At 35.7% G+C, this 13,694-nt stretch overlaps 1 protein-coding gene across 1 annotated transcript; it reads right to left on the minus strand.

Annotated features, from left to right (window-relative positions):
* Window positions 1-2,724: 2,724 nt before the first annotated feature.
* Window positions 2,725-12,968, minus strand: LOC140138115 (uncharacterized). Its single transcript, XM_072160016.1, has 2 exons — window positions 7,970-12,968; window positions 2,725-4,083 (listed from the first exon to the last, which is right to left on the minus strand). The coding sequence occupies exons 1-2, from the start codon at window positions 12,957-12,959 to the stop codon at window positions 3,479-3,481; spliced, it is 5,595 nt and encodes a 1,864-aa protein (XP_072016117.1). The 5' UTR covers window positions 12,960-12,968; the 3' UTR covers window positions 2,725-3,478.
* Between the last annotated feature and the right edge of the window lie 726 nt (window positions 12,969-13,694).

Genomic DNA, 13,694 nt, shown 5'->3' on the forward strand with positions numbered 1-13,694 from the left:
ATAAATCTGCAATCAATAAAGCCTTAATTTAAGAATTGAACAGGACACCTGTCTCATAAATAATACCTCTTCAAAAGTGACTGAGGTGTCATCAAAGCTGGAACATCTGTTCACCATAGCAACTACCATAGCAATATATGAATACAATTTTGAATATAACGCCCTGCACTACAACGTTCACTCGGTACCTATGCATTGAAGCATAGTTGTCAAAGAACAGGAATAGAGGCCGTCAGCGTGACGTCATATGCCGCCATCTTGTGGGTATACGCTGTGATGGTCGTTCGATCTCCATGCGTGAGCAGCAAAATCACCGCGTTGAGGCGCGGTAACAGCTGCGTGGCAAGCTGCACCCTGCGCGTAGTGTCCGACGCATGAACACACAGATCATTTGTACCCACAAGATGGCGAAAGGCTGACGGCCTCTATAAAGACCTGTATCATAATTTTTTATAGAATATACATATTATGCTGATCACTTGCACCTGTTAGAGTGCAATCTGCTTGTAGTGAAGGGCGATCTATTCAAAAATTGTATTCATCTATTGCTATGGTAGTTAATCCGATTATTACGTCACTTCTACAGAGAATTATCAGCCTAGATGTAAACTTTCTTGCCAGAAAATCAGTAACTTATATCCATTTTCACAATCAACCCAAAAAAAATCATCTTTTGCATATGTAGGGTACTATGTACAACATTCTTGTATGTATAAGTTGATTGACACATTCTATGGATTGTCAAGCACCACAAAGTATGGAAGTATCAAAATGATTATCAAAATACTTTGATTTCAATAGTAGGCTATTCCAGTTGAAACCCACACCCCCCCAATGGAAGATGTGTCCTTAATCTCCCACACAGAGGGTGTAGATGTCAAATGGAGTCACCAATTCAAGCAACTCTATTTGAAATTCACACTCCTTGTGTGGACGATTAAGGTCTCATGTCTTCCATAGAGGGTGTAATGTGTATGGATTTCAACTAGCCCATTGCATTGATATGAATACTGGTATAGAAGCACAGCAAGATTTTTCAGCCCATTAAATTATTAAATATTTAAATACAAAGTTACACTTGAGGTAGAAAAACAATGGAATGCACAGGAAAATTAAACAAAAAATAATTGTTTGATTGTCCTCATCTGACTAACCCTAAAATTGTTTTACTGGAAATTTGGGAAATTCCAGAAAGTTGATTTTAAACGTTTTTATATCCTAAAGGTTTTGAAACAGTTTCTTCACACTTCTAAACTGTTTTAAAACTTGAATGAAATGGCACACTGTAGAGAAAATAAACAATATCCCAATTCACATCCATTTGGGCTATTTATTAAGCTATTTATTTTTATTTTTTTAGCCTAATCAGGTATTTCACATAGTAGTGTAAAGTACCTGTAGTAGACTCACAAAAATAAAGGAACAGACTTATTTACATGTATGCATAAGCATTTTTCAAAAACAGCATTAACATTATACATCAGATGAGTGTCTCATACAGTGTCCGAATTAAGAAAATAAAAGGGGTTGTCCCACGGACAACCAGGTTGTAATTTCTGGTGGTCCACCAAAGTTTTTGGTTGTCCATAAGCTGCCACAATCTGAAAGAACTACATGTGACCCTTAAAGTGGAGTGAGTGTAGTCAATTTATGAACAGTTACTCTTAAATATTTAACTGACATGCTGAAAAAGTGACTTTTGGCTGTAGATCTTTGGTTGTCCGCCGGACAACTAGAGCATTATTTTTGGTTGTCCGGTGCATGTTTTGGTTGTCCCGGGCGAACGGACAACCAAAATTTCGAACACTGGTCTCATATATTTATGTCATGTTTAGGCAACAGAACATTTGTACTACCAAAATACTGATGAAGTGCCATGTATTGAAAAATACTTTGCACTATGAGAACAAAAAAGAATGAATGCAAATCAGGCTAAGTCCATTTTAGATCCTCACTATGATCAGAGCCAAACCGCTAGCAGGTCCAATGTGTTAACAAAACTAATATTAATGATATTAAAAAACAATAAAAATTATATATTAAAGCTATAAGGGTATACAATGTACAAGCTTTTAAGAGTTAACTATCTGTCTAATTTTGCATATTAAAAATAAAACATTTCAACAATAATCAAATAACTTTGTTAAAAATTACCGGGCGAATGAATGTGGATGTAAGTCGAGAAATAGACATCAGAATCTAAAAATCTTAACATCAGTGTGTAGCCCATCTTATTCTGCATCTTATACGCCAATTTTAATGGAATCGTTTGACTGATCGCGAAGAAATGAGCAATTACATAATGCATGCATCAATTCACTTCATTCCAAGTTTGAAAGAAAGATCATTCAACACAAATTGCACTAGTGGTTAACTGTCAATGGGCTTCATATTTTGTTCTGTGAAATCATTTTCGTTCTTTTTAAACAATCCATTTCTTGCAAAACATTTAATTAGGTTTTATTTAAATTTGAAAACCTGCACGATATTGAAAATGAAAGCTTGCATGTGAGATGATGCTCGGTACTTGTAAATATATTTTTTCGTTAATGTTGATTTAACTGTTGCATAAAGAAATATATTGTATAAAGAATTCCAGCTGGCTTTAAACATTTCTCACACACATAATGTTTTTGGAATATTTCCAAGGAATTGTAATGCCAAGTTTAAATCTTTTAAAACTAATGTTGCATGGTATCAAAAAAGCGATAAGCACTTGATTGTTCTTTGGAAAGTTAAAATATAATATATTCGTACAACATAAAGAATTGAAGTTGGAAAGCTTTCAATTGCAGAAATCAAAGCTTTCTCAGAAAAACTGTTATCATCTTCAGTGAAAGCATGAATGACATAACACCATCGGATTATAAAATAGATAATGTGGACTAAATTTAATGATATACACAAACTTTAGGAAGCAGTGAGCGAGTATGAAAAAAGCGCCTGTTGATTAAACTTGGAATGAACTGCAATGATGCACGCATTGTGTAATGGTTAATTTCTTCGCAACCAGTCAACCGAAACAAATACAATTTTCGTATGTGATGCACAACAAATTAAGCTATGCGTTACATTTTAAATTTTTTGATTCTGATGTCTATTTCTCGACTTGCGTTCAATTTTATTCGCTCTGTAATTTTTTCTGTGACACCCTGTACAATGACTTTACCAGGGGTGTTAGCCATCTTATTTTGGCAAGCGTGTTCATCAACGACATGGCAAACTATCCTATACTGAGTCATAGATAACATCCAGGAACCAATGAAATTAAGCGCTTATAAGCACACATTCCTCCATCATTATGCAGGATCCAACTACACATTGTATCGAACACATAAATCCATATTATTATGCAATTATGTAAACAATATAAAAAATAAGCGGGAAAATAAGTGCCCACTCAACTTTGTTAAGCACCCTGGGTGGTTAATGGAGCAAATACAGTACAGTCCTTTAGTTCTATCTGCCTCAAAATATATCATTCTATATCTGGAAAGTACTTCAGTTCAGGATTCCTCATGAAAGCACCCACTGCTGTACCCAATACAGTCAAAAAGCTGTCAACCCCTCTCTGTGACAAACACTGTCCATCAGTTTCATACAAAGCACGACAGCTTCTCTTAAAGATGTGATCATAAGAGATCATATGAGTCCTTTTATGGAACCTGAGTTGTTCTTGTAGCATCTTGTTAGCTTGAATCCTTGCTGCATCAATTTGTTTGATGCTGAAGTTGATATTACTTAGACAATGAAGTGGCATACTGGACCAGATTATATGACAAAGTGGTTGGTATTTCTTAACAGTCTGAATCAAGCAGTCAACTTTTTGACTAAACTCCTTGTAATCAGTACACATGAGGTCATTAGCACCAAGATGAACGACAATGAAACTTGGACGGAGACTACCAGTTTGTTTCAGTTTTCTTTTGAGGAACTTCTGCCTGAGACATGCATCTGGACTTGTGTGCCAATCAATACTGTTCAAACCAAGATGGCCGTTGTTTAGTTGCTTGGCTCTTAGATACGCTTTCTCCATGATGAAATCACCAATTATCCAAACATGATCAGTTTGGGGCTGTAAAACTGAAATAAAGAAAAAATTGAACTTTTGTCATTTTGGTTCATTGTTGTTGACAAACGGGTGTTCCAATAAAGTGTAGCCCAACACTATAGTCCATCAAATCAGAAGTACAAAGTAAATTTGTGGCATCAGGGGTCGATGCTTTGTATCACTTGCACTGTGTGTTAAAAAAAATGCGACGGATAAAGAGAGTGATGCACTCGGCAAATACATTTGCGCAGCTAGTAGTTGGCGTGCCAAAGAAGCATTTACACACGTGTTGCAATGAATAATTATTCTCATACCTCCAGATTCCGATGTCCATTATTTTTTGTGGGACATGAAAGCACATCAGACATATCGAACTGCATTCTGAATACGAGGAATGTCCTTCAAAAATCAAGTAATTTTATGGCAAATGATTAAATATTGATATTTTTTATTTTTCATATTAAACAGTCCTCGAAGTAAAATTCATAAATCTACTGATATGTACTTAAAGTGTATGTAGCTGGGAGGAAATGCTGACGATTATTTGAACATTTTGACCTTTCATATTGAAGATACACAATTTTTTCCCCAAATGACCAAAATTGAATTAATTTTCTTCATCAAGACCAAAAAATTTTGATATCAGAAGGATATTCTTCGTATTCAGAATGCAATTTGATATGTCTGATGTGCTCTTGTGTCCCACAAAAAATATAGTGCAAACATTGCTATCCGATCCCGTAAATGTCAAAAATATCAATTTTTAATAATTTGCCATAAAATTTGTATTATATCGAAAATTTCAAAAAAACAAAATTACATTGCTTTTATGTTTCAAACTTTGGTGCATGATGCATCATATTTGATAAGTTTATAATGTTTACACATACATTATACCAATAGGGTTTATTCAATCTAATCTATTGTGCTTGTTGACCTTTGATAAGTAATAATAACTGATATCTCTGCAAATAATAGTAATTAAGTCACCACCATTTTTGATATCAACAATTTTATTTGACCTTAAAAACCTAAATCGGGAACAAATACTCCGTTTTCAAAAATCCGAGATACTACATTGCATAATATTTGGAGGCTCTAAACTTTAATCTATCTTCAAGATTGACCGCTTTTTTATAAGTTGTACACAAGACACATGGCGAGCCACATGACTGAAATTGTCTGCAGAGGATACAGTTATGCAGAGGTTGAATTCCATTCGAAATACAACCACTTTATGATTTATGCCAAAGAACAGGTAGGCCTATTCTTCCCTCCTCCCCCCTCCCTGTTCTTCCTTCTCTTTCCCCTCCTCCTTGTTTTTTCTTCTTCCTAATTCCTCTTCTATTTTTCTTCTTCCTTTTCTTCTTCTTCTGTAGTAGTAGTAAAAGTTTATCATCATGGTTTTACAGCACTATATATAGTTTGCATGTAAATGTGTTTTTATGATTTCAGGTGTTAGACTTGCTACAACGCCACATTCAATCGATTAACTCACACTGCAAAATTCAGAAACAGTATACCAAACTATTGAAAGTTGAAGCAAGAAACGCACCGGAACCTATTTCACGAATTGAAATATTTCAGAGTCTAGACAACTGTGGATTTGAATTGAGGTGTTCAACATCAAGATCTGTACCACAAGGTTATCATGTTGACAGGTGGACTTTCGTGTCAACCATTTCATCGTTTCGCTGATTTACTAGTCCTCAGAGACCAATATTGTGAGTGTCTTTATACAATTTAAAAACAACCACATCTACCTGGATCTCTTATTTACAAATGTGGTATAATGATATCAATCGCAGCTGAAAATTATTTGAAGGAATATGTTCGTATATGCAATACATGTGCGTTATGCAGGATAAACAATGCGACCAGTGAATCTACCGACACACAAAAAGAGCTAGCACTGTAATCAACACTGAAGTCAAACACTTATATCAGTATGAAGGTGCACTTTAATGACCATTAAAACAAATTGAAGTGTAATTCCTTGCATCAAATGTTCCTTCAAGTATATACAATGTTCATTAAACTGGACTTCAACTTTACAGATGGCGTGCGATTGACCATTGCTGATGGAGCATAATTTATTTATCAATGAAATTTTCCTGATTTTTACTTTGATGCAAACTAAAGCACTGTCTATCACCAAACAATGTGTTAAGGGGGCTATCATTTTCTTCATAAGGGGGGGGGGCCAAAATTTACAAAAAGTCGGCATCAATAAAATTGCATCCCCCTATTTCGGCAACAAAGATTTTATGACCCCCACTACTGATACACTTACACCCTACAAGCTAAAATTGTATTGAAATCAGTCTTTTTGAATAAAATAAACACACTATCTGTGGTCAACTTGTGACCCCCTACATTTTGGTCATCAAAACTTTTATAACCCCTTATTTTTCTTTCCAACAATTTATGACCCCCCAGTATATTAGGGATCCCACTTCTGAAGAAAATGATAGCCCCCTAACAGTAATATTGAACATTTAAAAGTCTAATTTTAAAGGTAAAAGGTAATTTAACCTGTATCCTCAAATAAACCTTAAGAGAGCTATAAAAGTTAAAAGTTCCATATTCTTCCGAGTTTTCATAAAGTTAAAAAAACTCGTGTGAAAATGTTTGCTTACTATGTGCCAATGTAGACAGCTTGAAATTTGTGAGAGCCCAAACAAATTAAACATTTCTGATTTTGATACAGCATTAAAAATTCATCACATGAAAGTTACCAGCTACGAGCCCCCTACTCGCCGACCCGATGAAGTCGTCTACTGCAGGCTGCTTGTTGCTGGTTCGTTAAAAATCAAACCCTGAATTGCCTGCTATGAAATAAAACAATGTACAAAAAACAGCACCAAATATTAATAAATTAGCCGAATGATTTACTCTTTTATGTATAGATAGACAAAGTTGAACAAATTATGTACTTAAATGCATTTAATTTCCCTGTGTACCCTCATTTTTAAGCAGTTACTGCTAAATTAAAGGAAAGCAAGCCCATCCTATAAATTTGGTAAGTTTTGTCAGTGTTGCCAGAGAAAGCATACCACTTTTGCAACACGATCAGCGGCATTTGCCATTGTGGTGTCTATTCAATGGCAACAGGATGAATGTACTAAATTTAGGAATATGCTTGCTTAATTATTCAACAATACTATGCTGCAACAAATTGGTACACAGCGAAGTTGAATGTGCTTAAATATGTAATTCATTTATCTATATTTATCCATACATAAACAGATAAATTCAGTTCCCATTTTAGTAGTATTTGGTGCTGTTTTTGTGAGGTCCCTTCATTTCATAACAGGTTATTCAGGGTGTGTGACGTTCAATGAAACGACAATATGTGACATGATTAAGGAGAATGAGGTGGATATCGCTAATATTGCTTTTGAGATATTGGAAAAGACAGTGTTCAAATTCTTTTGTTTTACATGTGACACGATCTGGTCCACAGGGGCAAAAGGCGGCAAATTTGAAATTGAGATAAAGGCAAAAATATGGAGTAGAAAACAATAAAATACAGAACAAAATATACATCACAAAACTTCATAACTAACCAAGTATGCGAGACCTTTGGTGTTTTCAGTATATGATAGCCTAATGTTTGTATAAGGTAATAATTATAGTAACTCAATTTTCAAAAATGCCTCCTTTGGCCCCCATGGACCAGATCGTATCACATATTGTTTTCAGCCATTGAAAAATTGCTCATAACTTGGTAACCAGATGTCCGATTTTGATGGGGGTTTCATTCGTCAACTGCCAGAAAATGCTGTAAAAAACTTTTGACTGAAAATTGCCGACATGTGACTCATTCCCTTTGATCATGTCACATATTAACTCGAGCTCAGCGATCTGTTTATCTACGTCATTGGTGACACCTCACATTTCTAATTCTTTACTTACCATTTCCTTCAAGAGGGGAATCTTTTCTTCTCATACCACTTGTCTCATCACATTTCACTTTGCTAGCCTCTGTGTGCAGTCTGGACTGGTTTCTTTCTGATGATGAATCAATCCTACCATCTTCACCAGTCTGTGTAGTAGTCCACATACTAGTCTCGGTGTGCAGTCTGGACTGGTTTCCTTCTGATGATGAATTAATCCTCCCATCTTCACCTGTCTGTGTAGTAGTCTGCATACTTGTGATACTATCTTCTAACTTGATATCCAGATGAGCCATGTCCATTCTATCACCACTACAACAAGCAGATTCATTCTCCTCTTTCAATGCACCAAGTGTTCTTTTTACAGAATGGTCATTTCCCGTCTTCACAGCTGAAGATTTTTCAAAGTCAAGCGCATCATCTGATTTCACATTTGCACAAGATTTTTCCACATGGACTTCCATCATTCTGCATTTCCTTTCTAAAGCATTTTCTTCTTTTCTAATTGACTTTTCATTCAGTTCAGCTACAATCTTTCTTCCTTCATGCAACTCTTTTTTTACAATTGTTTGTAACTTTCGCCTCTTTTCATGTTTTGCATCTCTTTCATCAGAAACTTTTCTTTCCATATTTACCCTAAAACTATCACACTTGCTGTCCATGGTTGGTTGATTAACTTCGACCTTTCTGTGATGTTTAATTGCAGGAGAAATTAATTTATTTCTACTGCTTGTAGACTCTTGCACAGACAGTGATGTCATGTTATGACTGCTTTTGAGTTCACTTTTTCTAGTTGTGTTAGTTTTTTGCAGAGAAGAGGCAAGTTTCATCTTGCATTTCCTTGCATCAGTTTCAAGTTTACTTGTGTTCAGTTCTTGCACACAACTATGTGACATCTTAGATTTCTTCACAGCTGTGCTTGTTAAATGACCTTTAGACTCCTCTGAATTGTCAGCCATCTTGTGTTTTTGAATAATTTGTCTCTTTTCAGCTGTTTTACAATTATCCAGCACTGGACTTGGTTTTAGTTGATTTTGACTGGCAGAGGTCCTAGACAGCATTGGTTTAAATTCTTGTTCAGGATCTAGCATGAGTTGAGACTTTGTGATTGTCTGATCTGCAGTTTTGCCAGCTGTAGTATCAACTCCTAGCTTATGAGTGCTATGTCTTTTATGATTATGATCAACTTCATGTTCATCTTGAATGGAACACACATTCACTATATTCTTATTCACATCAACAACTAGTTCTGACACATCAAACCCTACTCCTGGATGAGCTTTGTTGTTTGGCTTTGAAACAGAAGCTGATTTCTTACAATGAATGTTTTCTTGTTCTTGACAAAAATTTGGTTTAAAACTCTCCATTTCTACATCCATGCCAAGTTTTAGTTGAGGAGGCTCTTGCACAGAATCCGATTTCAGACAACAAGTTTTACTGGTTGCAATGACACCTTCTGTTTGTGTAGCTACACATTGTTGCCTAAGAGGTGCTCTCTGTGGCTGCTTATTTTCACATTCTGCCTCTCCCATAGTTGTGTCACAAACTTCTCTTGAATCTTCTGACTGAGGTGACTCTCCAACTGAATCTGTCTTTTGTTGATTTACAAAAGAGCACTGCTTTGCCTCACCTGTTCTAAGAGCCTTTACAAATTTACTTTTATCTTCAAGCTTATTAAGGTCTTCATCAAACTCTATCTGAGAAAATTTTGTCTTACTCTCTGGGCTAGCAATAGTAGCATGCGCTTGTGTTTTCATATTATGCCTATTTATATCCCTGTCCGGATGTGTCCGTGCTGATCCAGACATGTGTCTTTGCTGCTTCAGTATCACATTACTAGCATCAGACTTCCATCCCTGTGGTTGTGGTGACTTCGGGTAGTGCTTGTTTCCATCTTTATCTACCAGTTGTGTCAATTCCGACTTGTCTGATTTTGATTCAGGCTTCAAGTCTGATTCTCTCCAATCTCTTTTTAAGTTGTCTGTAGGCGTTGATTTCAACTGTTTCTTATTTGAAGCAATATTGCATCCCATCATATCAAGCTTACGCTTAAGCTTACTTGCAGCAGAGTTTGAACTAAATTGACAAATTACAAGTTCTTGAGTGGCACTTGATTCACCCATTACAGGTTGCTCATCAAGCTTTGTGCCTACTATTTTGACATGTCTCTTATGACATGATATCGGAAGACAACGTTGACATGACTCTTCATTCAATGGTAGTGATTTGGACGGAATATCTAATGACCTGTTATCATTGGACATATTAGTTTCAGTGTTAACATGTTGAGTAGTCAAGGACTTGGAATGCTTGGTCAAACTATCATCATCTCGACTAACATTTGTTCCTCCAGCTATAGTAATCTGCAAGTTTACATATGAATTTCCCTGTTGCATGAATGTAATTTTCTTTGTATCCTTGGCTTTTGTATGATCCTTTTTGTCAGATATAAAAATACAATCGGCAGAATCAGTACTTCCCTGAGTTTGTTTGATATCTTGAGAACAAGGTGAAACAATCTTGGTACGTTGTTTGGAATTTTGTTGGATGTTTTTAGAACCACTCTTATGAGCATGCATAGTTTTTGTAGTTGCTTTCTTCTGAGCATCATATTTGGATGAATCAACATTTCCCTGAGTTTCAGTCACATTTTTAAAATAAGGTACAGTATTTTTTTTTCTTGGCATTTTCTCTAAATTTTGTGGATGGTCATCTTCCTTCTGCAGATCCATTGCTTTCTCTTTCTTCTTAGTGTTATCAATTTTTTTGGCATCAGTTTTGTATGATTTTTGATCTTCTTTTAAACATTTCTTCTGTTGTTGCACTGTTTCATCACCCTGTTTGGCTACAAAGCTGTTCTTAGCCTGAATTTTGGAATTTTGCCGATTTTCCTTGACACCTTTCTTCTTACGATGTACTGTTTTCTCATCTTTATTGACTGTATCAATTTTCTTGATAACATCTTTGGACTTTTCCAGATTTTCTTTCAAAGATTTCTTCTGTTGTTGTCCTGTTTCCTGTTTGTCTATAGAACTGTTCTTAGCCTGATCTTTGGAATTTTGCTCATTTTCCTTAACACTTTTCTCCTGTTGATGCACTATTTCCCCATTTTCTTTGGCTGTATCTATTTTCTTCATAAGATCTTTTGACTTTTCCTGATTTTCTTTCAAACCTTTTGCCTGTTGCATGGTTTTCTCTTTATTTTTAGCCACATCAATTTTCTTCCCATGATATTTAGAAAGCTGGGTTTCTTCAGCACCTTTCTCCTGTTGAGACTCTGCTTTCTCACCTCCTTTGTCTGCATTAATTTTCTTGATAAGACCTTTAGACTTTTCCTGATTTACTTTTAAACCTTTTGTCTGTTGTTGCTTTGTTTTCTCTTTCTTTTTTGCCACCTCAATTTTCTTGGCATGATATTTAGTATGTTGGTTATCTTCAACATCATTCTCTTGTCGATGTACTGCTTTCTCATATTCATCTGTATTCATTTTCTTGATACCATCTTTGGAAATTTTCTGTTTTTCTTTCAAACCGTTTGCCTGTTGCATGGTTTTCTCTTTATTTTTAGGCACATCAATGTTCTTGGCATGATATTTAGAATGCTGGTTTCCTTCAACACCATTCTCCTGCCGATGTAATGTTTTCTCACCCCATTTGGCTGTATCAATTTTCTTGATTAGATCTTTAGACTTTTCCTGATTTTCTTTAACATCATTCTTCTGTTGGTGTTTTGCTTTCTTTGCTTCAGAGGGCTCAGAAGGAACATTATTGCTTGCAGAACTCTGTGGAGTAGTATGGGGAGTCCCACAAGATTTCATCTCGCTCTTAGAAGACAGTGTACTACTTTTGCGATCTTTGAGATATTGTTGGATGGTAATTTTCTTCTTTTGAATCACTGTTTTGTTTTCTTCCTTGGTTGTTTTCAATTTCTTGGCTCTTTCTTTCGAATTTTGTTGGTCTGCTGTGGTACTTTTTCTTTTTCGATCATGCACTGTTTTACCTTCTTTCACCGTTGTCTTATTAGCCGGCATCTGTAAAGTAACATTCAAAGTCACCACAGCATTTTCCACATCATTAGGGCAAGGTATGGACATTTTCGCGGCAATATCTTTGGAATTCTGATAATATCCTTTGGTTTCTTTCTTCTGTTGGTCCACAGATATAGTTTCTTCTTTGGTCACTTTGTCAGCATTTTCATTAGATGCTGATGTCTGCTGGGAATGCTTAAAATTTGTCCCCGTCTTATCGTCATTTGGAGAACAAGATTGTTTTATGTTCCTGGTATTTTCTTTGATACCTTCATTAACCTTGACACTTTTCTTCTCTTGACCTGCTGTTTGTTTTGCTTCTTTGGATGCTTGCACAGTGCTTCCATCACCTACTGATAAACGTTTGGATGAATTATCCTTCCTCTGAGTAGTCTTGTTCACATGTTTAGGTGTTGTACATTTCTTGGTATTTCCTTTCAATTCTTGATTGTCATTTCTATTCTGCTGATTCTTTGTTTTCTGCTTTGCCTTTGTTGTATCGTATTTCTTGGCACATTCTTTGTTATTTTGTAAATCTTTCTTGGCACTTTTCCTATGTTGATCATGAATTGGTATATCTTCATTCTTTGGTGTCTTCTCAGCAATCTCACCAACAACAGAAGTCTGTGCGGTAACATTCAAATTCTTATCCATAATTTCAGGATTTGGAGTAGAAAATCTCTTAACGTGTAATTCACGATCTTGATGATTGCCTTTCACCTTTCTATGTTGATCATGCTTTGCTTGATCATTATTTAAAATTGTCTTGCCAGAAATTTCACCAGAAGCCGAAACCAGAGTTTTACTAACATGAGAAGATGCAGCTTGCTTCTTGGAATGTTTAGTATCTTGTTGATTACCTTGAGAACTAGCTTTCTGTGGCTGCACAGTCTTCTTTGTTTCCTTGGTTACTTTGCAAGAAATTTGATCAGTTCTGGTAACACATTTGGATGAATCACCACTTCCCTGAGCTTTGATCATATCTTTAGGACAAGGACAAAGTGCAGTAGTAACTTTTTTGGCACCTTCTTTGGTGCTTTGTTGATTTTCTTTAGTCCCATCTTTGTACTGATGCATAGTTTTTGGTGTTTCCTTGTGAGCAACTTTATCAGCTTTAGAAACATGTTTGGTCGATGGAGCACTTCCTGGAGTTTTATTCACACCTTTAGAACAAGGTGCATTACTTTTCTTTTTATTTTCTTTGGTATCTGAATGATTTTCTTTCAATGCATCCTGCTGTTGCATAGTGTTCTTTGTTTCTGTGGCTCTTTTGTGATTAATTTTTTCAGATGTAGAGATACCATTGGACGAGTCAGCACTTCTAGTTTTATTAAGATCTTTAGGACAAGGTCCATTATCTTTTTTGGTACTTTCTTTGGTGTTTTGTTGGATTTCTTTACAACCACCCTTATGCTGATCCCTGGTTTTTGATGCTTCCTTGTGAGCTTTATAAACATTTTCCAGAGTTTTCTTCACAGCTTTTGGACAAGGTACATTACTTTTCTTGGCATTTTCATTGGTGTCCTGTTGAGTATTTTTCAATCCACCCTTCTGTGGTTGAATAGTTTTCTTTGTTTCCTTCGTTCTTTTGTGAGCAATTTTATTATGTGCAGAAATACACTTCGACACATCACTTCCCTGAGTTTGCATAATTTTCTCTGTCTTCTTGTGAGTATTTGTATTAATGCCTCCCTGAGTTTTACTCACATCTGCAGG

This window comes from Amphiura filiformis, chromosome 17 (assembly GCF_039555335.1).
Source record: "Amphiura filiformis chromosome 17, Afil_fr2py, whole genome shotgun sequence".
NCBI classification, from domain to species: Eukaryota; Metazoa; Echinodermata; class Ophiuroidea; order Amphilepidida; family Amphiuridae; genus Amphiura; species Amphiura filiformis.